Source organism: Muntiacus reevesi, chromosome 7 (genome assembly GCF_963930625.1).
Source record: "Muntiacus reevesi chromosome 7, mMunRee1.1, whole genome shotgun sequence".
Taxonomy (NCBI): Eukaryota; Metazoa; Chordata; class Mammalia; order Artiodactyla; family Cervidae; genus Muntiacus; species Muntiacus reevesi.
The window spans coordinates 58,599,073-58,626,323 of record NC_089255.1 but is presented as its reverse complement, the minus strand read 5'-3'; the positions used below and the strand labels follow the sequence as shown (position 1 = coordinate 58,626,323).

The window sequence follows — 27,251 nt, the reverse complement described above, 5'->3', positions numbered from 1 at the left end:
CAGTATTTGAAGCATTCTTATACCTGAGAAGTTCCCTGAAATTAATATGAAAATTATAATAAATGCAAATGAGAAAAGGACTTAAGTACATGTAATTTTTATAAGGAAAAACTAAAAATGTAAAGCAGTATTCAAATTACTGTAATACCCATCTATAAATTAAATGTTATTTTAAGACTCTCACTAGAAAATAAGTCATTAAAAAATTCTGATAAATGAATAATGATATACTTGATCTTGGCTATTTCAGTAAGCAATATATAATACATTTACTTACAAGCTGATAGGTGTTCTTGATTTCTCGCAATCATGTCCTTTATAGATTTTGAAGGCATTTTCTTGCTACCATGAATGGTTGTTGTGGAGAGTTCTTTCAGTTTCCAGTGGGTCCAAAATCCTTTTTGAGGCGGTAAACCTGTTAACACAAAATGTATATTTAACCAAAGAAATTACGATTTTAAAAACATCTTCTGTTGAAGTCTTTTTTTGAGTATTATACTTTTAATTCTCACAACAGTCCTGTGAGAACTGTCAGTCTTAGGTTTCAAATGAGGGAATCTCTGTATAGAAATGTTAATGTCTTATCATATAAGACAGTGAATCAGAAAAGAGATAAACATGATATATACCCTTCTGACTCAAAAATACAAGCTAAGTTCATAAATGGACACAAGGGGAGATTAACATTGTGAAAACTTGAAAGGACCTAAATATCCAACAAAAGTACAAACAGTGGATCATGAAGTATCCATAAAAAGTTACCTTGTAAGTATTTATTAACATATAAAAGTAATCATAGTATTGTTTTTATGTGAAGGACAATTTTACCTTATATGGATGTGCGACTGTAGCTTAATTGTTAACATGATTGCCTCTGAGCAACCATCGATAGCTGATTACATTAAAATTTTTTTCCTCTCTGTATCTATTATTTTCAAAATAATGTTTTTGAATAGATTATAGCACTCTAAAAGTAATAAAAATAAATTCTATTTTAAAAGTTCCACTTTTGTTCCAAAAGCTGTGTAAGGTTGAATAATTGATTTAACCCCAGCAGTAAAAATGAGAAGAATATAAATTCCTTAGTATACTTCATATGCTTATTCTGATGGTTAATTGAGTTTGTATATGTTAAAGCATTCAGTAACTGTGAAACATGAATATAAAAACAAACATAAAATATAATAAACATATTAACATACATTGACATACTCATAAAATATATCCAACATTTTCCCAGTAGTGAGCATTCAATGAGGATTATTTGTTATATTTTGATATCCAATTGCAATTTTCGAAGTGTTTTTAAATTTGGTTATTGCTTATTTTACATCAGTTGCCACTAGATAAAATATTCAAAACAAATCATTTGAATGTTTCTCAATATTGTCTGTATTTTAAAATATATAGCATATTAGTGGAAAATCTGGGGTATAGGGAGGCAACAGATGAGGATATTTAAAAGATAGTTTTTTATTGAATGGGGGGGTCAGTGTCAGAGTAGGAAGACATGGAGCTCACTTCTCACAAACACATCCAAAATATATCTACACATGGAAGACAACTTTAAAAAAAAATCTACTACTAATTGGAAACCAGCAGAATATCTTTTATAAAGTCAAAACTGCAAGAAAAATCTCCATGTAACTGGGCAGAATTGCAGGGGGAGGGGAAGGCGTTAGGGTGGGACCGGCGCCCCTGGAGGGGTATGGAAGAGAAGGTCCACACAGGTGGATCCTGGCCCTGGGCAGTCCCCTGGTCTGCTGGGAAATCCACTGAGACAGATGGGAAAGCTGGAGAAACCTAGACTCCACTTGTGAGGAGAGTGTGTGTGTTGGATTGCTAACAATCAGAGCAGCGAGAGACTTGCACAGATGGCAGCCACCTCATCACACTTCCCAATCCAAAGGGCAAATGCCCAGTTCCCCTCACTTCACACCACAGCCTGGCAGGAGATCAGGAGAAAGATGCAGTCTAGCTGCTAGAAGCGGGACTGTTGACTTGCGCAGTAGCTCTAGTTTTCATTTTTGATGAACCTCCATACTGTTTGCTACAGAGGCTCTACCAATTTACATTTCAACCAACAAGGGCTCTCTTTTCTTCATATCCTCATCAATATTTGTTATTTGTAGTCAGTTTGAAAATGGCCATTCTAACAGGTGTGAGGGGATATCTCATTGTGGTTTTGACTAGCATTTCTCTGGTGATTAGTGATGCTGAACATCCTTTCCTGTACCTGTTGGACATCGGTATGTCTTCTTTGGAAAAATGTCTTCAGTTCCTCTATTTTTAAAATCAGATAGTTTTTTTTGTTTGTTTCTTTTGCTATTGAATTGAGCTCCTTTTAGCTTTTGGGTATCAATCCCTTATAAGATATGATTTGCACATATATTTAATAAGTTCTTTTGCATTTTGTTAATTTTTTTTTTACTGTGCAGAAGTTTTTTAGTTTGATGTAGTTTCACTTACTAATTTTTGCTTTTGCTGCTTGTGCTTTTGATATCATATGCAAAAAATTATTGCCAAGACATATATTAAGGAGCTTTTCCACTACGTTTTCTTCTTAAGAGTTTTATGGTTTTCAGTTCTTTCCTCCATTTGAAGTTAATTTTTGTGACTTATATAGAAAAAGCAAGGGAATTCCAGAAAAACATTTGCTTCACTGACTACACTAAAGCCTTTGACTGTGTGGATTACAACAAACTGGAAAATTGTTAAAGAGATACGAATATCAGACCACCTTACCTGCCTCCTGAGAAACCTGTATATAGGTCAAGAAGCAACATCAGAACCAGACAGGGAACAACAGATTGGTTCAAAATTGGGAAAGGAGTATGTCAAGGCTATATTTTGTCACTCTGTTAATTTCACTTTTATGCAGAGTACATCATGCAAAGTGCCATGCTGGATGAATAGTAAGCTGGTATCAAGAATTTCTGGGAGAAATATCAACAGCCTCATATATGCAGATGCTACCACTCTAATGGCAAAAAGCAAGGAAGAACTAAAGAGCCTGTTGATGAGGGTGAAAGAGGAAAGTGAAAAAGCTGGCTTAAAACTCAACATTCAAAAAACTAAGATCATGGCATCCAGTCCAATCACTTCAAGGCAAATAAAAGGGGGAAAAGTGAAAACAGTGACAAATTTTCTCTTCTTGGGCTCCAAAATCACTGCAGATGGTGACTTCAGCCATGAAATTAGAAGACACTTGCTCCTTGGAAGAAAAGCTACTACAAACCTAGACAGCATATTAAAAAGCAGAGATGTCACTTTGCTGACTAAGGTTCATACAGTCAATGCTATGGTTTTTCCAGTAGTCATGTATGAACGTGACAATTGGACAATAAAAAAGGCTGAGCGCTGAAGAATTGATACTTTTGAACTGTGGTGCTGGAGAAGATTCTTGAGAATCCCTTGGACAGCAAGGAGAAAACACTAGTCAATCCTAAGGAAAATCAACCCTGAATATTCATGGGAAGGACTGATGCTAAAGCTCCAATACTTTGGCCACCTGATGTAAAGAGCTGACTCAATGGAAAAGACCCTGATGCTGGAAAGGATTGAGGACAGGAGGAGAAGCAGGTGATAGAGGATGAGATGGTTGGATGGCATCACTGCTCAATGCATCTGGGCAGACTCTGGGAGATCCTGAAGGACAGGGAAGCCTTGTGTGCTGTAGTCCACGGGGTTGCAAAGAGTCGGACACAACTTAGCAACTAGACAACAATAAGATAGGAGTCAAATTTGATTACTCTACACATGATGATTCAGCTTTCCCAACACCATGTATTGAAGAGATTATCATATTCCTATTGAGTATTCTTGGCTTCTTTGTCAAATATTAGTTGACTGTGCTTGTGAGGGTTTATTTCTGGGTTCTCACTTTTCTTCCATTGGTCTGTGTGGCCTTCTTTGTTTAGTTTCCATGTTTTACACAAATTACATATCTGATCATACATGTTATCCATCTTTTCCACTTGAGCATTTACCACATTAATCATAGGTAGTTGAAATTTTCTGTCTAATATTCTAATACCTGTGCCTTATCTAAAACTGGTTCTGATTATTTCTTTGTCTTTTGATAGGTAGTTCTGTTTCTGGAATGAGTTGTATCTCCACTCCTTCACTAAGGGCAACTGGATTTGCTGTCCTTCCTCCCCGCAACCTTTCTCCCTCCTCCTGCTGTGACTTAAAGCTTGTTGTTAATACAAAGGAGATGGAAGAGAAGGGTCCAGGCAAGGCTTAATGCCTTTTCTGTAGTGGTTTCTTTTATATTCCCCCAGGCTTTCTCAAGACTGTCATACCATCCTCAATTATTACTTATAAAATATGTGGAGAGAGACTTGTAATGTCAACTTCCTTCTTGTTTATGAAGCTCCTAAGTGTCCTATATGGTCACACTAGACCATACTCAGCTCTAAGTAATTCACTAGAAATTTTGGCTAAATTCTTCTTACTGCCTTTTTATGGTATCTAGCTGCATCTGTCCCACGTGAGCAAGTGCTGATATCTGGTCGTCCCTTGGAGGTACCTTGGAGGTCTTTATGTAGATTTTGGGTTGATTGCCTTGGAATCTCTGATGGGTTCAAGGAAAGTTTCTAATTTGCAGATAGTTTAGTGTTTTAAGGTAGAAGAGTGGAAGTAATATCATTTTAGTTTTCTATATCCTAAGCAGAAGCCAGAAGTCAGAGCACAAACCTTCATCATACTCATTGTAAAGCTGCCACATAGGATAGTCATAAAGCTTGTGTTAAAACCTAGCCAATCATACAAAATCCTAATGTGTCTCTATACTAGTTAGAAGTATCCTCCAAAGTCTTCCATATCTTAATGTTCCCAAATGGTGAATATGTTATGTTACATGGCAAATAGAAATTAAGGAAGCAGACAGAATTAAGTTAATAACTGGCTAGCCTTAAAATATGGACAGTATGCTGGCTTGTCCAGGTGAGCCCAAAGTACTCAGAACAGTCATAGATATGGAAGAGGGAGGTAGAAGAGTCAGTATTAGAATGATGTGACATGAGAAAGATGATTAGTCATTGTGGGCTTTGATGATGAAAGGCTATGAGGCAAAGAATGGAAACAGCTTCTGAAAAGCTGAAAAGAGATTCTCCCTAGAGCCCCTAGAATAACACAGCTCTCCCAACATCTTGGTTTTACCCTAGTGAAACTCATTTTAGACCTATGACTTTCAGAACTCTAAGATAATATATTTATGTTGCTTTAAACTAAGTAGTAATTTGCTGTATCAGTAATAGGAAACCTATACAAGCTCTGGTGCTTTTTTTCTTATTGTATATAAGGATCTTTAGGCTTCCTATGTGGCTCAGTGGTAAAGAATTCACCTGCCAACATGTGTTTGATCCGTTGGTTGGGAAGGTCCCCTGGAGAAGGAAATGGTGACTCCAGTATTCTTGCTTGGGAAATCCCATGGACAGAGAAGCCTGGTGGAGCTATAGTCCATGGTGTTGCAAAGAGTTGGACATGACTTAGCAACTAAACAACAACAAGAAATAAGGAACTCTGGTAAAAAAAAATTGTGAAAAACAAACCAAAATGAAAGCCAACTGACAATGTAAGTAATTAAACTGAATATAATGCAAAGAAACAAAGTGATGACTTCATCTTTAAAAAATGGAATTTTTCATATATTAAGGAGGAGAAATTGAATTAAGTATTTTCTATCTCTGATATAAATATTTTTCCAACAAAGAATAAGAAAAATGTCTTTTAAATTCCTTCAACAAGTGCTCTAGCCAAAACAAAATAATTGATCACAATTGAGAGATAAAATCATAGTAAAAAGTGAAAAGGTCATTTATGAGCATAGAACTCAGAAAACATGTGAGTCTTGATAGATATGCAATGTGAGAAAAAGCATTGTGACAGAAAGCTGTAAAAACACATTCACGATTAAATAAATCATAGAGGCTCTAGTGCAGCTACCACTATTGTCTTTGTTTTCAACTTAAATTCTTATTCATGCATAAAAATAAAAATGAACAATTATGTACAGGTCAGTGAATCTTCACAAGTTTAATACATGGTGTTCATGTTACCAGCCCTCAGAAACAAAATATTCAGCTTTTAACACCATGGATTAGTTTTGTCAGATTTTGAACTTTGTTATTAAAGAACTCATATAGGATCTACCTTTTTGTGCCTGGCCCCTCAACCTTGTTTGTGTGATTTGTTTGCTACTGTATATGATTATAGTTCATTCATCCTCATTGCTGGCAGTATTTCATTATATGAATACTCCACAGTTTATCTAAATTTTATATTACTGTGGGCATTTGGACAGTTCATTTTGATTATTATATAAATAGCACTGCTATGAACATTTTATACTTTTGGTCTACAGAAATATGTAAATTTTTGGAGGTTATGTACCTGGGAGTCAGAAATATGCTAATCCAAATTTAACATATGTTTAGCTTTAGTTGATATCGGTAGTTGTACAGAATATTCATATACTTCCACCCACATAGCTACCTTTTATCTTAAGAAAATGCAGGTTTGAATTTTTTTAACTCTGAGATGAATGTAGATTTACATGCACTTGCAACAAATAATACAGAGAGATCCCTGGGCCCTCTATTTAGTTTCCCACAATGGTAACACCTTGTAAAACTATTATACAATATCACAACCAGGATATAGACATTGATATAGTCAGGCTAAGGTACAGTTTCATCCCAAGGATTCCTTAAGCTTCCCATTTTAGCCACCCCTACCCTTCACTTTAAATCATTTCTCTGCCTGATGTGAAGGAGAGGCAATAAATATTGATCTTTTCGCTACACAAATATTTTCTCCTAAGGTGAAACAGCCCACAGAGAAGTACTGAAGCAGGTGTTCAACAGGGATAAATAGCTTATGTTGGAAGAACCAGTTTAGTTCAGTCGCTCAGTCATGTCTGACTCCTTGCGACCCCATGGACTGCAGCACACCAGGCCTCCCTGTCCATCACCAACTACCAGACCTTACTCAAACTCATGTCCATCAAGTCGGTGATGCCATCCAACCATCCTCTGTCCCCTTCTCCTTCCACCTTCAATCTTTCCCAGCATCAGGGTTTTTTCCAATGAGTCAGTTCTTCACATCAGGTGGCCAAAGTATTGGAGTTTCAGCTTCAGCCTCAGTCCTTCCAATGAATATTCAGGACTGATTTCCTTTAGGATGGACTGGTTGGATCTCCTTGCTGTTCAAGGGACTCTCAAGAGTCTTCTCCAACACCACAGTTCAAAAGCATCAATTCTTTGCCATTCAACTTTCTTTATAGTCCAACCTTCACATCCATACATGCCTACTGGAAAAACCATAGCTTTGACTAGATGGACCTCTGTTGGCAAAGTAATGACTCCGCTTTTTAACAGGTTGTTTAGGTTGGTCTTTCCTGGTGGCTTAGATAGTAAAAGTGTCTGCCTACAATGTGGGAGACCAGGGATCGATCCCTGCATTGGGAAGGTCCCCTGGAGAAGGAAATAGCAACTCACTCCAGTACTCTTGCCTGGAAAATGCTATGGACAGAAAAGCCTGGTAGGCTACAGTCCATGGGGTCACAAAGGGTCAGACATGACTGAGTGATGTCACTTTCTTTCTTTCTTTTCTTTCTTTCTAGGTTGGTCATGACTTTTCTTCCAAGGAGCAAATGTCTTTTAATTTAATGGCTGCAGTCACTATCTTCAGTGATTTTTGGAACCCCCAAAAATAAACTCAGTCACTGCTTCCATTGTTTCCCCATCTATTTGCCATGAAGTGATGGGAACAGATATCTTAATCTTAGTTTTCTAGATGTTGAGTTTTAAAACTCAACATTTGAAACAACATGCATTTGAAAACAAATGTATTCAGGCTAGAAGTGAGCAAACTATCTATTCTGCTATTTAAATCAGATAAGGGATCTATATTTAGTGTTCTTGACTTTAACTCAGGCAGTTTGTGTGTAGAATGCTTTGAAGACCAATAGGAACAGGCTAAAGTAGACATCCCCACTGAATTTACCTTATAAATCTCCTAACTAATTGCTATTGCTCATTTCAGCATATTACATACATTCATGCTTGAATACATCACAGAAACTAGTTAAAAGCATAATAATTGCAAAAGAAGTATGAAAACTATATTTGCAGATGATATGATAAGTGACTTGAAAACCCTAGACAATGAATGACAAAACACAAACAAAAGGATTAAGTAAGCAAGTGACTCATAATATTTACATACAGAAATCAATATGAATTTGGGGGGAACACAGTTCACTCTATAACAGGTCTAGAGGAAATTTGTTCTGTTCTTCACTTGTTCTCTTATGGTATATTTTTTTTTGTATGAATGCTGTGCTCATTTTCTTTTTATTTCTTATATTTGAATTAGTTGGATTTTTCTCTGTAATTAGGAGACTCCTGTCTTGTGTGTATTGATGGAGGGGGCTGGTGCTCTAGATTGTTTTCTAGAGTTTACCTCCCAAGGACTCCTTCCTTAAAACATGGAACATTTTGTTATAGAAATGGTTTGGTTACTAAGAATTGACACAAAACAATTATAAAAAAGGTAGTCAAAATTTGGACAGAAAGTTTTATGAGAAGAACTAGACTTCACTCACTTTTCCAGTACTTGAGAAGAGTCAATAACTTCTGGGAGTTCATAATGGTATAGTAGTCTTTGGAAAAAATATTGGAGAGATTTTTCTCTCCATTACCTTAGTTTTAAACCTAAGTGCCTAAATCTCTGGCTAAGTACTCCAATATGGAATTTTACTCCCCTTCAGTGTTTTGAGTTCTACCACTCCTACCTACAATATAGTCGTAAGGGACTGATTTTGGTCATACCTGAATCGTCAAGTGGTTTTCTCTACCTTCTTCAATTTAAGTTTTAATTTGGCAATAAGGAGTTCATGATCTGAGCCACAGTCAGCTCCTGGTCTTTTTTTAACTGACTGTATAGAACTTTTCCATCTTGGAAAACTCAGCAGTGGCCACAGGACTGGAAAAGGTCAGTTTTCATTCCAATCCCAAAGAAAGGCAATGCCAAAGAATGCTCAAACTACTGCACGATTGCATTCATCTCACATGCTAGAAACTGATGCTCAAAATTCTCCAAGCCAGGCTTCAACAGTACGTGAACCATGAACTTCCAGATGTTTAAGCTGGATTTAGAAAAGGCAGAGGAACCAGAGATCAAAGTGCCAACATCTGTTGGATCATCGAAAAAGCAAGAGTTCCAGAAAAACATCTATTTCTGCTTTATTGACAATGCCAAAGCCATTGACTGTGCAGACCACAACAAACTGTGGAAAATTCTTACAGAGATGGGAATACCAGGCCACCTGATCTACCTCTTGAGAAATCTGTATGCAGGTCAAGAAACAATAGGTAGAACTGGACATGAAACAACAGACTGGTTCCAAATAGGAAAAGGAGTATGTCAAGGCTGTATATTGTCACCCTGCTTATTTAACTTATAGGCAGAGTACATCTTGAGAAGTGCCAGGCTGGATGAAGCACAAGCTGGAATCAAGATTGCTGGGAGAAATATCAATAACCTCAGATATGTAGATGACACCACCCTAATGGCAGAAAGCAACGAACTAAAGAACCTCTTGATGAAAGTGAAAGAGGAGAGTGAAAAAGTTGGCTTAAAACTCAACATCCAGAAAACTAAGATCATGGCATCTGGTCCCATCACTTAATGGCAAATAGATGGGAAAACAGTGGAAACAGTGACAGACTTTATTTTTTGGGCTCCAAAATCACTGCAGATGGTGACTGCACCCATGAAATTAAAAGGCACTTGCTCCTTGGAAGAAACGTTATGACCAACCTAGACAGCATCTTAAAAAGCAGAGACATTACTTGGCCAACAAAGGTCCATCTAGTCAAAGTTATGTTTTTACCAGTAGTCATGTATGGATATGAGGGTTAGACCATAAAGAAAGCTGAGTGGCAAAGAATTGATGCTTTTGAACTGTGGTATTGGAGAAGACTCTTGAGAGTCCCTTGGACTGCAAGGAGATCCAACCAGTCAATCCTAAAGGAAATCAGTCCTGAATATTCATTGGAAGGACTGATATTGAAGCTGAAACTCCAATACTTTGGCCACCTGATGCAAAGAACTGACTCACTGGAAAAGACCCTGGTGCTGGGGACGACTGAAGGCAGGAAGACAAGGGCACAACAGAGGATAAGATATTAGATGGCATCACCGACTCAATGGACATGAGTTTGAGTAAACTCTGGGAGTTGGTGATGGACAGGGAGGCCTGGTGTGCTGCAGTCCATGGGGTTACAAAGAGTCGGACATGGCTGAGTGACTGAACTGAACTCCTACCTACACACACAGACACACATACACATCACGATTCAAACATTTTTTTCCCTTGATTAATGATGATAGTCATATAAAAATTCAGTTAGCTCTAGAATTTACCCAGTATTATTTGCTATAAAAATGCCAGCAGTGTTCTAAAAGAAGCAGCTTGAAATATTTCTCTGGCAAATATAAAATATGTATCACACGGTTTTCTTTCTGTGGCAGTTTTGGTTTCTACAAGAATTTCACTGCCTATAAAATTATTTCCCTCTAAAGTTAATAACTGACTAATTGTATTATAACAGAATTTTCAGCAGAAAATCATCATTATTATTTTAAAACATAGACATCAATATTCCATGTTTTGTAAAACAAAGAACAACAAAATTTTTGATTAGAGTAAACAAAACACTGCAATTCAAAAGTATTAGATATCAAAGTAATGATCAATACTTAAATGACATTCATACCTGACAACCAAAGAAAAATATTATTCCCTAGATCTTCTTTAAATTCATCATTAAAGAGATTACTGGATTCTGGAAATGCTTCCTGGAATGTTGCATAGATAGCTTGTGCCAAACAATCAGGATACACCTACCAAAACAGAGTCATATTAAAATAATTTCATATTTCATGTAACATTATCTAAAATACAAAAGAAGTTGTTGAGTTTGTGAAATATACATGTCTCTTTTTCTCCTTATAACTTGTTTTTGGCCTTTTTTGCCTCTGTGTACTTCCAACAACTGAAGTATATGAACAAAGAATAGTTAAAAATAAAGTCATATCAATTTATTTATTTGTTAGCATTTTGGGAAAAAAATTTAATTTGGATAAAGGATGAGGCTAATAGTTAAGGTTTAATGATTCTACACTTATTTCATTTAACCCTGTTATTGATATCCTGTTTAAGAAAAAGTATACCCTCTTTCCAGTCATTATAATAAAAAGTATATATACATTTAATTGAAATATATTTGACATGTAATACTGAGTAAGTTTAAGGTGTACAACATGCTGATATATTTGTATTTTGCAATATGATTACCACCACAGCATCAGCTAACACTTCTATTATGTCACACAATTATCACTTTGTGTGTGTGAGAAATAAAAGCATGCTTTTAAGTAATTGAAGTCCATTTAGGTGAGTTAATATAGCATAACTCCAATTGTTACTGAGGTTATACTATATTGTTTGCTCCTTGGAAGAAAAGCTTTCTCCTTGGAAGAAAAGCTATGACCAACCTAGACAGCATATTAAAAAGCTGAGACATTACTTTGCCAACAAAGGTCCGACTGGTCAAAGCTATGGTTTTTTTAGTAAGTCATGTATGGATGTGAAAGTTGGACTTTAAAGAAAGCTGAGCACCAAAGAATTGATGCTTTTGAACTGTGGTGTCAGAAAAAACTCATGAGAGTCCCTGGACATCAAGGAGATCAAACAAGTCAATCCTAAAGGATATCAGTACTGAATGTTCATTGGAAGGATTGATGCTGAAGCTGAAACTCCAATACTTTGGTCACCTGATATAAAAAACTGACTCATTGGAAAGACCCTGATGCTGGGAAAGACTGAAACCGGAAGGAGAAGGGGATGACAGATGATGAGATGGTTGGATGGCATCACCAACTTGATGGACAAGAGTTTGAGCAAACTTCAGGAGTTGGTGATGGACAAGGAAGCCTGGCATGCTGCAGTCCATGGGGTCGCAAAGAGTCAGACATGACTGATTGACTCAACTGAACTGAACCCCAGTTGTAAAGCCATGAGTGAATATCAACAAATATATAGTACTATCAGTATTCTATTAGACTTAAAGTCACTTAACTACTAAGTTTCTCTCAGGAAGTAACTACACACAGGAAGATACCAGATTTTTATGTTAAAGATTTACAATATTTTATTTACTATTTTGGAAGGTTGGCAGACACCAGAAGCTGGAAGATGCAAGAGATGATTTCTCCTTTGGGTTTCTTAAAGAAATTAGCTCTGTTGATACCTTGATTTTAATCCCATAAGACTCATTTTGGACTTCTGATCCATATAACTGTAAAACAATGAATTTCCATTGCGTTAAGCCCCTAACTTCATGATGGTTTTTACACCAACAATAGGAAACTAATATAGTCACCTATCTCAGCAGTGCTCAAATTTGCTGGTAGGTCATGGTATTCTTTGAAGAATTTCATTAGTTTTTTGGGTAGGGAAAAAGAGGCAGGGAAGAAAGTTTTAAAATTAAAAAAATATTTAATTTTATTGACTCAGCCATGGACATTTTAAAATACTACTCGAAAGAGTCACATACTGTGACTAATTGTGGTATATAAAATTATGCTAGTAATTAAAAAGTTGAACTAGGTAAGGGGAACTTTTACATTTTGTTTTCTGTGTATATCTCAGCTTCAGGAGATTAGTGGGAAAAGAGATAAAGTGTCAGATGGTGTTGGGAAATTTTCTGAGGGAATATCATTGTATGACATTGGAAGAAAATGAAATAAAAGCCATATGATCAGATTCAATTAATTTATACTGAATAGTGAGACCTGAAGATAATTTTTTGATTCTTAAATATTAATAGTTTTTCTCAGATGAGCCAATTAGTAACAAAACTACCAATTATTTGAATGAGTTAAAACAGAAATTAGTCAATGAGAGATGAGGCTCCATTTCTAAATATACAGCTGCGGAGGTAATAGATCTGTAGGGAGTTAGTCTGGTTCACAAGAATAGAAACAGGGGAAGGGGTCCAATCACTAAGGTGTACATGTTGTTTGTTCTCAAGTGAGGCTTTGAATCTTTGTTAAATAACTTCTAATTTCTCCTTGAAAAATGCCACTGAAAATAGGGACTTCAGAAAAAATCAAGTCATGATTTGAGAAAGATTATAAAGACAACATCTTGATATCAAAAGGCACATCTATCCCAAGGAGAACATTCAGACAATAAATGTAAGACTAGAAATTACAGAATGAGGGCTATGTAACAGTGCCATTTCTTGTTTGTTCACATTAAATAGGCTTTTAAAAATTCTTTTCTTAAGGCTTGTGTTAAAGCATGCTCGACTTTATCAAACCACATATAAGATAGACAAGACCCACCACGAAAGGACAGACTAGGTGAAAGATTATAGATAGGAGAAATCCAGCCACTTTTGTCATCTCAGGGCAATTTAATGACCAAAAATCCTAACCACCAATATTTTTCCTGTAAATAAGAAAAATAAATTTAATATTAGCAGAAAAAATCCTAGTCTATCTTTTGGAATATCAGTGTTCTATAAGGCAATATATGAATCATGGGTCAACCACTTTATCTGATGGATAATGGGCTATGGAACTGAGAGACTGAATGTCTGCAAGATCACCTGTGTACTTAGTAGCAGATTATTTACTCCCAACCCACTGCTGGCTTCCTTCTATAATACTGTATGTACATTTTTGTAAGATAGATCAAGATTGAGTATAAATATTTGGCAATTTTACGTTTTCTTGATAGACATTTATTTTATTTTAGGATTTATCCATAAAAACAGTTACTGACTTGAAAACACTTATGTATTTCTGATTTTACAGATGTCATTTCAACAAAGTATTTGAATGTGTCTTCTGCTTTGGAATGCTAGATGTTTACATTTCAAAATACTCAATTAAATTCCGCGCACCTTCATTTCATATTACTCAAGAACATAAATTATTTTAACCTAATTATTTTAACATAGTAAAACGAACATTTGATTCATAAATTTGTTCACTGTTCTTTACTGTAACAGGTGCTTAGTGTTGTACTTATGCATAACACAAGAGGTTAAGTCCTCTTAGACCAAAATATACTTTATAAAGTAAAAGGAAAATAATTTTGTAGATTAAAAAATCAACAATATGCATAGGGTAAGTTACTATTTTTCAGTATGCAAACAGATTCTGTAAGGCTTTCAGCAGAATACAATATTCTGCAGTGGGGGCATAACTTAAAATATTAGCATTTTTACTCTACTTGAGGCAATTTTGCTTTCAAAGTAACAAAATACGTTCTCACATGTGTTTAAATAAAATAACTTTTTATAGTTCATTTGCCATAAATATAATTTGCATAACCAGTTAACTTCAGTATTTACCTGAAAGAATGTATCCTTTCGGCTTAGAGGTATGCTCATGAAAAGTGACACATAACTTTCTGAAATTCTATCAAACAAGCAATCTTGACTTTCTCTGTCAGGCTTAAAAAATAAAACAGGAATGGAATTAAAACAATTAATATTACAATTTAAAATTAGAATTTGTTTACATAATGTCAGTAATTCTATCTATTCTCAAACAGCAGATCAGTTGCTATAATGGAATGAGCACGGGTTTTTGGCGTCATGCAGACCTGAATTTAAGTGCTGGCCCCATTATTCATTAGCTGCTCTATCCTGGGCAAGTCCTAGTTTCCTTATCTGCAAATGTAGGTAATATATACATGCCTTAAAGTAGTATCTTAAAATTCAATTGGGACCAGGATAACATTTTGTTTGACTTTGTATTTAAAGCCCTCAGCGTGCCTGGTACACAGAAAGCATACCAATGTTTGATGAATTAATAAAGTTTCTTGAATAGTGGTTGGCATGCACAAGGCTGTCAATGACATAGTTACCTTCTATCACTCTATAGACATTCCAAATCTTTTATAATAAGTAACTCAGCATAAAATTAAAGTAATAACTGGAATGAGACAGCCATAGCCAGAACTAGTAAAACTGTGACATGATAGACTAAAAACAAAGTAGAATGTCATAAGAAGGAAGAAATCTATAGATAATGATAGTTAACATTATAGTGAAGTCTTAAGGTAGCATCTTGAATTCTTGCTCTATTAAGCAATGAATAGATGAATTAACAGTCCAAATTCATTTATGATATCGACAGTAGAACCACAAGCTGGCATTAATAGGTTTTGGTAATAAACACCAAAAATGATTAAATTCAGTGGTAATTTTCTATCAACTTAGTAAACCATATGAGCTGGGATTCATAAATGTATAGTATCTTAGAACTGAAATAGAAGTTAGATATCACCTAGGTTAAATCTCTCTAATTTAGTGATTGCAGTACTGTCCAGAAAGCTTAAGAGCATTAAGGTTATACACAGTTAACTATTATTGATGCTGATGCTCAAATACTTTGGCTACCTGATGTGAAGAACTGACTCACTGGAAAAGACCCTGATGCTGGGAAAGATTGAAGGCAAGAGGAGAAGGGGACAACAGAGGATGAGATGGGCTTGATGGCATCACTTACTTGATGGACATGAGTTTGAGCAACCTCTGGGAGCTGGTGATAGACAGGGAAGCCTGGCATGCTGCAGTCCATAGGATTGCAAAGAGTTGGACATGACTGAGCAACTGAACTGATATACAGATAAGTAACTGAAAGCCAAACTAGAATCCAGGTCTCCTAACTCTCAATACAGCTCTCATGCTTCTGTAATAAGTTTACAGATGGAGATAGCAGCAGAAACAATAATGATTAATAGCTAAAACTTCTGGATCATATATATATTGGGAAGTAATTCTAAGATTTAGGGTTGTATGAGAATTAAATGAGATTATATATAATTTACTAGTGAATAAAGTTGGCATGTTTCAGCTACACAACCTACAATCATGTATGAAGAAATATCTAGACAGAAACTTTCAGAACATGTCTTTGATTAATACAATTCAGTGTAACGTACACACCAAATATACTTCCACAGGAGACTTGAGTAGCAAAATAGTATGGTAAATTTTTATACATGTTTTGGTATGCTTGAAAAGAAAAGTTATCCTACAGCTGATGGATATTCAAGTTACTGATATGCTCATTAGATCTAGCTGTTTAATATATGTTAAATCATTCTCGCATTCCAGGAATAAAGCTCATTGGTCAGACTGTATAACTCTTTTAATATGCTGCTGAATTCAGTTTCCTAATATTTTGCATCAATATCCATCAAAGAGGATACTGATCTGTACATTTTTTTTTTTTTGTATTATCTTTAGCTTTGGTATCACGGCAATACTGGTCTCATAAAAGGAGCTAGGAGTATTCCCTTCTCTTCAGGCTTTTTTTTTAGAAGAGTTTGAGAAGGACTGGTGTTAATTCTTCTTTAAATATTCGCAGAATTCATCAGTGAAGTCATTTGGTCCAGGACTTTCTTTCTTGGGAGGTTTCTGATTACTGATTTAATCTCCTTACTAGTTATAGATCTATTCAGATTGTCTATTTCATTATTCAGTCTTGGAAAATTATATACTTCTAGGAATTTGTCCATTTTACATAGGCTATCCAGTTTGTTGTTTTATGTTTGCTCACAGTTCACTTAATCCTTCTTATTTCTTTGCTGATAGTAAAGTTCCTACTTTCATTTGACTGTAATTTGAGTCCTCTTACTCTTGCTGCTGCTGCTGCTAAATCACTTCAGTCGTGTCCTACTCTGTGCGACCCTTTGGACAGCAGCCCACCAGGCTCCTCTGTCCACAGGATTCTCTAGGCAAGAATACTGGAGTGGGTTGCCATTTCCTTCTCCCTTACTCTTGCTAGAGGTTTGTCAATTTGATTGATCTCAAGGAATAACTTTTGATTTTATTGCTTTTCTCTACTATTTTTCAATTCTCTATTTTATTTATCTTCACTCTAATCTATTCATTCCTTCCTTCTGTTAACTAAGGGTTCAGTTGGTCATTCTTTTTCTAGTTCTTAACTAGGTAAATTTAGGTTGTTGATATATTGTTTATTGATTTGTTTAAAACTATAAATTTCTCTTTTAGCACTGCTTTTGTTTTTCCCTGCGAGTTTTGGTATGTTCTGCTTTTGTTTTCATTTGTCTCAAGCTATTTTCTAATTTTCCCTGTGACTTATTCTTTGAGTTATTGGTTGTTTGGGAACTCTTATACATTAATGGCAACTCATTCTAGTAATCTTGCCTGGAAAATCCCATGGCGAGAGGAGCCTGGTGGGTTACAGTCCATGGGATTGCAAAAGTGCTGGACATGACTGAGTGACTAAGCAACGACAACTGGTCTTTATTATTTCCTTTCTTCTGCATACTTTGGGTTTTCATTTCTTTTTCCAGTTTCCTACACTAGAAGCTGGGCTCATGGTTTATGAGAACGCTTCGTATTTCAAATTTAGGCATCTTAATGCTTTAAATTTCCAAATATTGCTTGAGGTATATCCCACAAATTTAATCTGCATTTTTATTTTCAATAAGCTCAAAATACTTTTCAATTTCCCTATTGATTTCTGCTTTGACCCATAGTTCCTGAGAAGTATGTTAGTTTCCAAATATTTGAAGATTTTCCAGATAGCTTTCTGTTATCCATTTACAATCTAATTCCATTTTGGTCTAAAAACATGACCTGAACTCTTTTAATTTTATTAGAATGTTTTCCTAGCCCAGAATATAGTTGGTAAAGATTTAATATGTACATGAGAAAAATGTGTATTCTACTGTCATTAACAGGAATGCTTAATAAATATCAAATACATAAAGTTGGTTAACAAAGTGTTCCTCAAATCATCTACATCATTCTGTATCATTAACTGATTTCTGTACATTCTACCAATTACTGAGACAGAGGTGCTGAAATATCTAATGTATTTATAGATTTGTCTAGTTCTCTTTTAAGTATTAAATTTTTTATTACATGTGTTTCAAAGCATTTTAATTAGGTATATAAATATTTCATTGTTATGTCATAATGATGAATTGACTACTTTGTGTTTATGTTAGTCGCCCAGTCATGTCCAACTCCTTGCAACCCCATGGACTGTAGCCTGCAAAGTTCCTCTGTCCATGGAATTCTCCAGGCAAGAATACTGGAATGGGTAGCCATTCCCTTCTCCAGGAGATCTTCCAGACCCAGGGATTGAACCTGGGTCTCCTGCATTGGAGGCAGATTCTTTACTATCTGAGTCACCAGGGAAGCCCTCATTATACAGTTACTCTTCCCTGGTAACATTCTTTGCTTTCAGATTTACTCTGTATGATGAGTTCAAAAAAGTTGTTATTTTTGTGGGTTACATATGGCTTATCGTTGATATTTTATGGGAATAAGTGATACACTTTCCAGGCTTCTGAATCATTTTGAGGGCCAAAGTTCCATGGACAATTTTGAAACCTTTAAGGATATATCATTACTAGAATTCTTCTATAAACATCATCAGGGAAACTTTTATCATTAGCTACACATTGGCCAGCAATTTTTGTTTTCACTATGAATATAACAATAAACAATACTAATGATAGATGTATCCACTGAACACTTAGCATATACCCTATATACCATTTAAACAACTTCTATGTAAACAAACAACTTTAAATGCATTTTCTAACTCCCAATAAACAGATAAAATAGGTAACCATCTCAACCTCTCTTGTTTCCTTCTCCTCCCGCCTTCAATCTTTCCCAGCATCAGGGTCTTTTCAAATGAGTCAGTTCTTCACATCAGGTGGCCAAAGTATTGAAATTTCACCCTAACTAGTGGGAAAACCAGATTTAAAATTTTAATTTCTTGGATTCAGTTCAGTTCAGCTCAGTCGTGTCTGACTCTTTGTGACCCCATGAACTGCAGCACACCATGCAACCATCTCATCCTCTGTCATCCCCTTCTCCCGCCTTCAATCATTCCCAGCATAAGGGACTTTTCAAACGAGTCAGTTCTTTGCATCAGGTGGCCAAAGTACTGGAGTTTCAGCTTCAGCATCAGTCCTTCCAATGAATATTCAGGACTGATTTCCTTTAGAATGGACTGGCTGGACCTCCTTGCAGTCCAAGGGACTCTCAAGAGTCTTCTCCAACACCACAGTTCAAAAGCATCAATTCTTTGGCACTCAGCTTTCTTTATAGTCCAACTCTCACATCCATACATGACTACTGGTAAAACCATAGCCTTGACTAGATGGACCTTTGTTGGCAAAGTAATGTCTCTGCTTTTTAATATGCTGTCTAGGTTAGTCATTGGAGAAGGCAATGGCAACCCACTCCAGTACTCTTGCCTGGAATATCCCATGGATGGAGGAGCCTGGTAGGCTGCAGTGCTCGGGGTCGCGAAGAGTCGGACACGACTGAGTGACTTCATTTTCACTTTTCACTTTCATGCATTAGAGAAGGAAATGGCAACCCACTCCAGTGTTCTTGCCTGGAGAATCCCAGGGATGGCAGAGCCTGGTGGGCTGCTATCTATGGGGTCGCACAGAGTCGGACACAACTGAAGCGACTTAGCCGCAGCAGCAGCAGCAGCAGCAGGTTGGTCATAATTTTTCTCCCAAGGAGTAAGCATCTTTTAATTTCATGGCTGCAGTCACCACCTGCAGTGATTTTGGAGCCCTCCAAAATAAAGTCTGTCACTCTTTCCTGGATTCAAGCGCAGCAGTTTTTCTACTAGATCAATCTAACACTAAGTTACAGGTAATAAAAGAAATTTGTTTTTATATTAGTTACTAACAATTACTGGAGCATACTGAATCATGCTATAGTCTAGAGTATGATTATATATTATTTTGTATTGTTGGTAATAAAATTGACTGTTGGTAATTAAATCGTACTAGTGGCTTGGGGGGAGGTTATTTTAGTTATAAAGTCAGTACTATTTGTCATTTATAAGGTGGACCTAAAAATAGGTAGAATGTATGTGTTTTGTATTCACCTGAAAATGTAGTACAGCTTGAAATATGTGCTTACCTAACAGTACAGATATTCCCACACAATGCTGATAAAAATGTCTGAGCATTCACCACATTTATTTGATGTATTTAGGAAGCCAAGAGGCCATGCTATTAATCTAGTTCACTGGCTTCATACACTTAACGAAAGAACCCTCTTAGAAATAAAATCATAGGTGAAATGTAAGGAACAGAACAGATGAAAGAGGCGCTGTTTTGGTTAAATCATGGAAATGTTGCTTCAGTATGACCCTTTCAGTTCCCTTCGAACAATAACAGAACACTCACCCAGATCAATCATATAATGTTCCTCAAAACACAACAGAGATCTTAACGATATTGGAAATGCTATTAAATTGTAAGATTTTTAAATAATTACTATAATTTCAGGAAGCCAGTACTTTATAGAGAATAGTTTGCTTACAGATAAAATGACTTCTAATTCCTTCTTATTCCACAGATACCCCTATAAATGTAATGTGTTGTTAACATTTTTGTGTCAGATCTGTTTGTTCCAAATAATGTAGCTTGACAAAGCAGTTACTAGAAACATTGCTAGACTACGTTTCCTTCAAAAACTTGTTATATATATAATCCTAACAGATTTAAGTGGGAAAGTAATGTTTTCTGTTATTATGGAAAAATACAAATTTGGAATCCAAATCTGGAAAACGAAAGTTAAGGTAATGAAAGTCTGATTTTATGTTTCCCTACATAATTACCTTTGTAGAACTGATACACCACTTCCTATTTCTCATTCAACTCCTAACAATATCAGAAATACAGGACAGACACTCTTACCTTGAATTACATTAATTATTCTAACGCATGTGAAGTGATGATGAAGTGAAAGTTGCTCAGTTATTGTCCGACTCTTGGCGACCTCATGGACTATATGGTCCACAGAATTCTCTAGGCCAGCATACTGGAGTGGGTAGCCTTTCCCTTCTCCAGGGCATCTTCTCATCCCAGGGATCGAATCAGGTCTCCCGCATTGCTGGTGGATTCTTTAGCAGTTGAGCCACAAGGAACATAATGCTCTATTCAAATAGTTTTATGAAAAATCAATAGAACTCATTCCTTCATTGTATGAAAGAATCCAGCAGCAGTTTTCTTTGGGCAATTTGAGCTGGGGAGGTGAAGAACTGAGCTTAATATCAGACTTCCCTGATGGGGCAGCACACCTTCTTAATGCTTGGACTGTGATCCCCAGCATTACTCTGCTTCTCATTCTTCTAGATCCAGAGGCCACACAGCCGCCATTGGTATTTACCACTTTCTCCAGGCTCATGTATTCTCTGACCTAAGACTCACATATTGCTTATTTCCATTCTCTTATTGCTTCCCAGATACCCATGTCTTTCTCTTTTTAATCCTAAGCAGAGTTTTCATCTTTCTGAATCAAGACAGGACCCTCTCCCAATCTGATATATCGTGTTTTCTAAGTGATACCTCTTTCAATGTCACTGATTTGCAGTGGATTTTCTCTTTAGTGCTCATCAGTGCATTATGCTATTGAGTAAAGCTAAAACTTTATTATTTATTACAGTGTTTGATTTAACTAATCTTTTTCTGACTAATACAGACTCTGGATCTTTGAAATCCACATTAAGGTTTTAACTCCTCTAAAAGAACTCTAGATTTCAAACACGACTTCTAATATATGCAGAATATCTAAAAAAACAAGCTTTGTGACAGGATCAGAACATTAAAAAATACCAGTGTTACCTCTAATGAAAAATTATGCTGCAAATCAACTTTTTTAAAGAAGTTTAAAAAATAATATTTTACCTTAAATTTATGGAGAAACCACCACCAAAAGCAATCATGCAAAAGAGCAATAGAGGCTTCTGAGAGAAAATGAGTTCTCCAGATTTTAAAAACTTTTCCCTATGGAAAAAAGATACATATAATCAAATTAGTGTGTATTATAAGACACATTAATATAAATAGGCTTTATAAAGAGTACATATTTAATAGTTATAGACGACCACTGCTCAATAGAAATTTAATGTGAGCCATATATATATTAAGTTTTCTAGTAGACATTTTAACAAAGTAAAAAGGTGAAGTTTTAGTGACATTTAACCAAATATATTTAAAGTATTAGTATTATAATAAATGTTATAAAATTATTAACAAAATATTTTATATTTCTTTGGGTACTAGGTCCTTGAAATATAGTATTTATTTTATATTTACAGCACATCTCAATTTGAACACTGTATTTTCTTCAAAAATACTAGATCATAATTAGATTTTATAAAATATATGGTTATTATTTTTTAACTCTAATTTAAAGTTGTTCAATAATTGAATCAAGTAATTTTAAAATTTATGTATAATTAAAGTAAAAAATTTTTTAAATTCAGCTAATCACAGGCATAGAAAATAAACTTAAGGTTATCAAAAGGGAAAGTAGTGGAGAGGGATAAATCATAAGTTTGGGATTAACAGATACACACTACTATATATAAAATAGATAAGTAAGAAGGTCCCTCTGTATAGCATAGGAAACTATATTCAATACCTTGTAATAACCTAGAGTGGAAATACCTTGTAATAACCTATAATGGAAAAAAAACCTTAAAAAGTGTATATATATAATACATTTTATATATATAGTATAACTGAATCATGTCGCTGTACCCCAGAAACCGACACAACACTGTTAAACTATTTTTCTTTTTTTTTTTTTTTTTAATATTATTTTATTAGTTGGAGGCCAATCACTTTACAACATTTCAGTGGGTTTTGTCATACATTGACATGAATCAGCCATATAGTTACATGTATTCCCCATCCCGATCCCCCCTCCCACCTCCCTCCCCACCCGACTCCTCAGGGTCCTCCCAGTGCACCAGGCCCGAGCACCTGACTCATGTATCCCACCTGGGCTGGTGGTCCATTTCACCATAGATAATATACATGCTGTTCTTTCAAAACATCCCACCCTCACGTTCTCCCCCAGAGTTCAAAAGTCTGTTCTGTATTTCTGTGTCTCTTTTTCTGTTTTGCATATAGGGTTATCGCCACCATCTATCTAAATTCCGTATATATGTGTTAGTATACTGTAATGTTCTTTATCTTTCTGACTTACTTCACTCTGTATTCAACTGAGTTACAACAGGCATATTTCATATGCTAAGTAATCACATTTGGTTAGCAGTTATTGAAATGGCAGTGTAGGCTAAACCAGAACTAGCAAAAATCCAGGACACATGCTACAGTTTCCCTTTTATGATAAAGATAGATATCAACAATCATGGGATTCTAACCCAATGGGCCCCATCGTAAGTCTAGAGCCTAACTAAACATAGTATTCTTTCTTAGCAATTCATCAAAAGGGGCACATGAAGTTAACTTACCATCACTACTAGAGACTAAGTCTTGGTTTAAAAAGGTACATTCAATGGATCATTTTATCTTATTCACTAAAGGTTTTTAAATGCCAGATTCAGTACAGTTCAAGATTTCTTTCAATGAAATCCACAGGTAGGGACTTCTCTTCCTCAAGTACAAGTCTACAAAAAGGACATTGTACAAACTTTCATGTGTGCTCAGTCAGTTCAGTCCTGTCCGACTCTGTGACCCAGCAGACTGTAACTGGCCAGGCTCCTCTGTTTATGGGATTTCCCAGGCAAGACGACTGGAGGGGGTTGCCATTGCCTTCTCCAGGGGATCTTCCTTATCAAGGGACTGAACCTGCACCTCCTGTATTGGTAGGAGGATTCTTTACCCCTGAGTCAGCAGGGAAACCTGCATCATGCATTCTGTAGGGGCACTTCTTTTTCAGAGGTCACTTTTTATAGAGTACACTGGTAACAGCTTCAACTTATTTAGTACTCCTTAATTACAAAAAACATAAAGAAAAAAGTAGAAAGTTAAAATAAAAGAGAAAAATCTGAATTTCTGTTGAAATACTTTCCAAATTTCAAGCAAGCATGCTTTTCAGTGTAAACTAATTACATGATTGCTTCTGTTCTAAGCTATGGTTATGCTTAGTGACACTAACTTTTGGGAAAATTCCAAATTCTGTAAATTATCATCAGTATTTAGTCGAAACAACAAAAAATAGAAATCAGCCAAAAAAATCCAAACCCAGCTTAAAAAGTTAAATGATATTTTCTTCCATTAACCTTTACCTTTTGTGATACTTTGATTCATATAAATGTAAACATACCTTGAAGCCTATATACTGACTTGGAACTTTTTCTCCTATTACTGATTCTTTTAATAGGTTGGATAATACTACTCCTAATGTCCTCTAAGACATTTTGTGTATATCTGTATGTTTGTGGCTCAGCTTTCTCATAATACAGGCCTCTTCTCACCCAATTCAATAAAATTTTTACTGAGCATCATCTGTAGTCAAGGTTCTATTCTGGGTGGTACAGGGGATAATTTACACTTTGTCAAGAAACTTAATCTATGACTGTATGTGCAAGAATGTTATTTGGACAGGGTAATGTGAATCCAGTCAATTTCATGGATTGCCTCGCCTTCAAGCATGTAACAGTAACCCTTTAACATTCTCTTCCCAAGCTTTAGATTCATAAAGTTCAGACTCTTGGGAAGTTACAATAAGCATTTCTATGAAATAACGTTCCTTCTGATATTATTTTCCTACACTTATTTTTTCTTCACTTTAATTTCATCATCTATTTGAATGCCATTGCATTGCACATGTGTAGCAGGCCAATTGCCTTCTCATACTGTTCATAGAGTTCTCATAGCAAGAATACTGGTGGGGTTTCTCATTACCTCCTCCAGGGGACCATATTCTCTCAGAACCTTTGACTATGTGGATTACAAAAAAACTATGGAAAATTCTTAAAGAGGGGAATACCAGACCATCTTACCTGTCTCCTGAAAAACCTGTATGCAGCTCAACAGGTAGACCCACAAGGGAACAACTCACTGGTTCAAACTTGGGAAAGGAGTACAAAGCTGTATATTGTCACCCTATTTAACTTATATGCAGGTACACCATGCAAAATGCAAGGCTGGATGAATCACAAGCTGGAATCAAGACTGCCAGGAGATATATCAAGAACCTCAGATATGCAGATGGTACTGCTCTAATGGCAGAAAGTAAAGAGGAACTAAAGAGCCTCTTGATGGGGTGAAAGAGGAGAGTGGAAAAGCTGGTTTAAAAGTCAACATTCAAAAAACTAAGATCATGGCATCTGGTCCCATAACTTCATGATAAATACAAGGGGAAAAAGTGGAAGCAGTGACAGATTTTCTTGGGGTCTAAAAATCACTTCAGACAGTGACTGCAGCCATGAAACTGAAAGATACTTGTTCCTTGGAAGAAAAGCTAAGAAAAACATAGAGTATTAAAAAGCAAAGACATAACTTTGCTTACAAAGGTCCAAATATAGTCAAAGCTGTGGTTTTTCTAGTAGTCACATACAGATGTGAGAGCTGGACTATAAAGAAGGCTGAGTGCTAAAGAACTGATGCTTTCAAATTGTGGAGATGGAAAATATCCTTGAGGGTCCTTTGGACAACAAGGAGATCAAACTAGTCAATCCTAAAGGAAATCAACTCTGAATGTTCATTACAAGGACTGTTGCTGAACACTTTGGCCACCTGATGCAAAGAGCCAACTCATTGGAAAAGACTCTTATGTTGGGAAAAATTGAAGCAAAAGGAGAATGGAGTGGCAGAGGATGAGATGGTTAGGTAGCATCATCAACTTGAAAGACATGAATTTGAGCAAACTCCAGTAGACAGTGCAGGACAGGGAAGCTTGGTGTGTTGCAGTTCATGGGGTCGCAAAGAGTTGAGGACACAGCAATTGAACGATGACAACAGGCCCATTAAAATTCTTTTTTCAAATCAGGTAGGTGTATTAACAAATAGAACTCTGATTATCTATGTCTAGATATACCACTGCTTGTTGTTATTGATAGATGCTAAGTCGTGTCCAGCTCTTTGTGACCCCATGGACTGTAGCCTGCCAAGCTTCTCTGTCCTTGGCATACTCCAGGCAAGAATACTGGAGTGGGTTGTCACTTCCTACTCCAGGGGATCTTCCCAACTCAGGAATCGTGCCCACCTCTCCTATATTGGCAGGTGGATTCTTTACCACTGAACTACCAGGGAAGCCCATACTGTTGGTACATAAACTCAAAATATCCTAAACCTAGCTGCCTGTCATATCCTGTGCACTTCTTACCCCAAACCCATATCTGCTTACACTCCTCATTTTTCCACTTCTCATCAAAAATGCTGGCATCCTCCAAGTATACAAAATACTCCTCACAGCTGTACTTCTATGTCTTGTTTATGTGACTGACTTGTGATCTATGTTAGATGTACAGGAATCCATGTTTAAAATATAGTCCCATTTTAGAATACAAAATGCTAAGATGAAAGATTATAGAATGTCTAGACCATTCCTAAGATTATTTTAACAATAATTAATATTAATTTCTTTATAATAAAACCTTTTCCCTGAGGAAACTTTGGAAAATAGACAAAGTAACCAACATGCTCATGATCCAGGCATAATCATACCACCCATAGTTTTTCTCTTAAAAAATGCAATCAAGTGATTGTATCATGAGGGCAAACTAAGTCTTCCCTCTCATCAATATCCCATAAAATATAAAAGAGAATTGAGAAACATCTGTATTAGCATAGAAAATAAGAAAAGGTGTCATTACTAAATCATTTTAGGTGGAGTTTTCAAATGAGTTCTGTGGTTTCCTAATGAAGGGGAAAATAGGAGGCCCAAATCAGGTTAATCAGACTATTTCTTGGAATATTTTTTCTTGAGGATGAAACACTAAAGTGACACACTCTCATCTTGAAGAGGAATGGGCAGAAAATAATGGCTGACACTGATTTATCCAAGTTTAATGGTTGACTGTGCTCCTTCTGGGAAATGGCAACCCTCTCCAGTGTTCTTGCCTGGAGAATCCCAGGGACGGGGGAGCCTGGTGGGCTGCTGTCTATGGGGTCGCACAGAGTTGGAGATGACTGATGTGACTTAGCAGCAGCAGTACTGCTCCTTCTGTTCATCTATAGGGGAATATAGTAGGAGAGAAGATTGATTTTGGGTTGAGAAATAAAGAGTCATAGGAAGGCTAGTGGTGAAGGACAGGAAGAAGGTCTGTGTGCATGCATGCTAAGTTGCTTCAGTTGTGTCCAACTCTTTGTGACCCCATGGACTGGAGCCTGCCAGGCTCCTCTATCCATAGGATTCTCCAGGCAAAAATACTGAAGTAGG

General features: G+C 36.1%; 1 protein-coding gene across 1 annotated transcript in view; it reads right to left on the bottom strand.

Annotated features, from left to right (window-relative positions):
- Positions 1-269: 269 nt before the first annotated feature.
- Positions 270-27,251, bottom strand: part of FAM227B (family with sequence similarity 227 member B) — a 49,713-nt gene continuing 22,731 nt past the window's right edge. The window contains exons 8-11 of the mRNA XM_065942038.1: positions 21,800-21,898; positions 14,439-14,540; positions 10,788-10,914; positions 270-415 (exon numbers count right to left, since the gene is read on the bottom strand). Coding sequence (XP_065798110.1) covers positions 270-415; positions 10,788-10,914; positions 14,439-14,540; positions 21,800-21,898 — 474 coding nt within the window. The remainder of the gene's footprint in view (positions 416-10,787; positions 10,915-14,438; positions 14,541-21,799; positions 21,899-27,251) is intronic.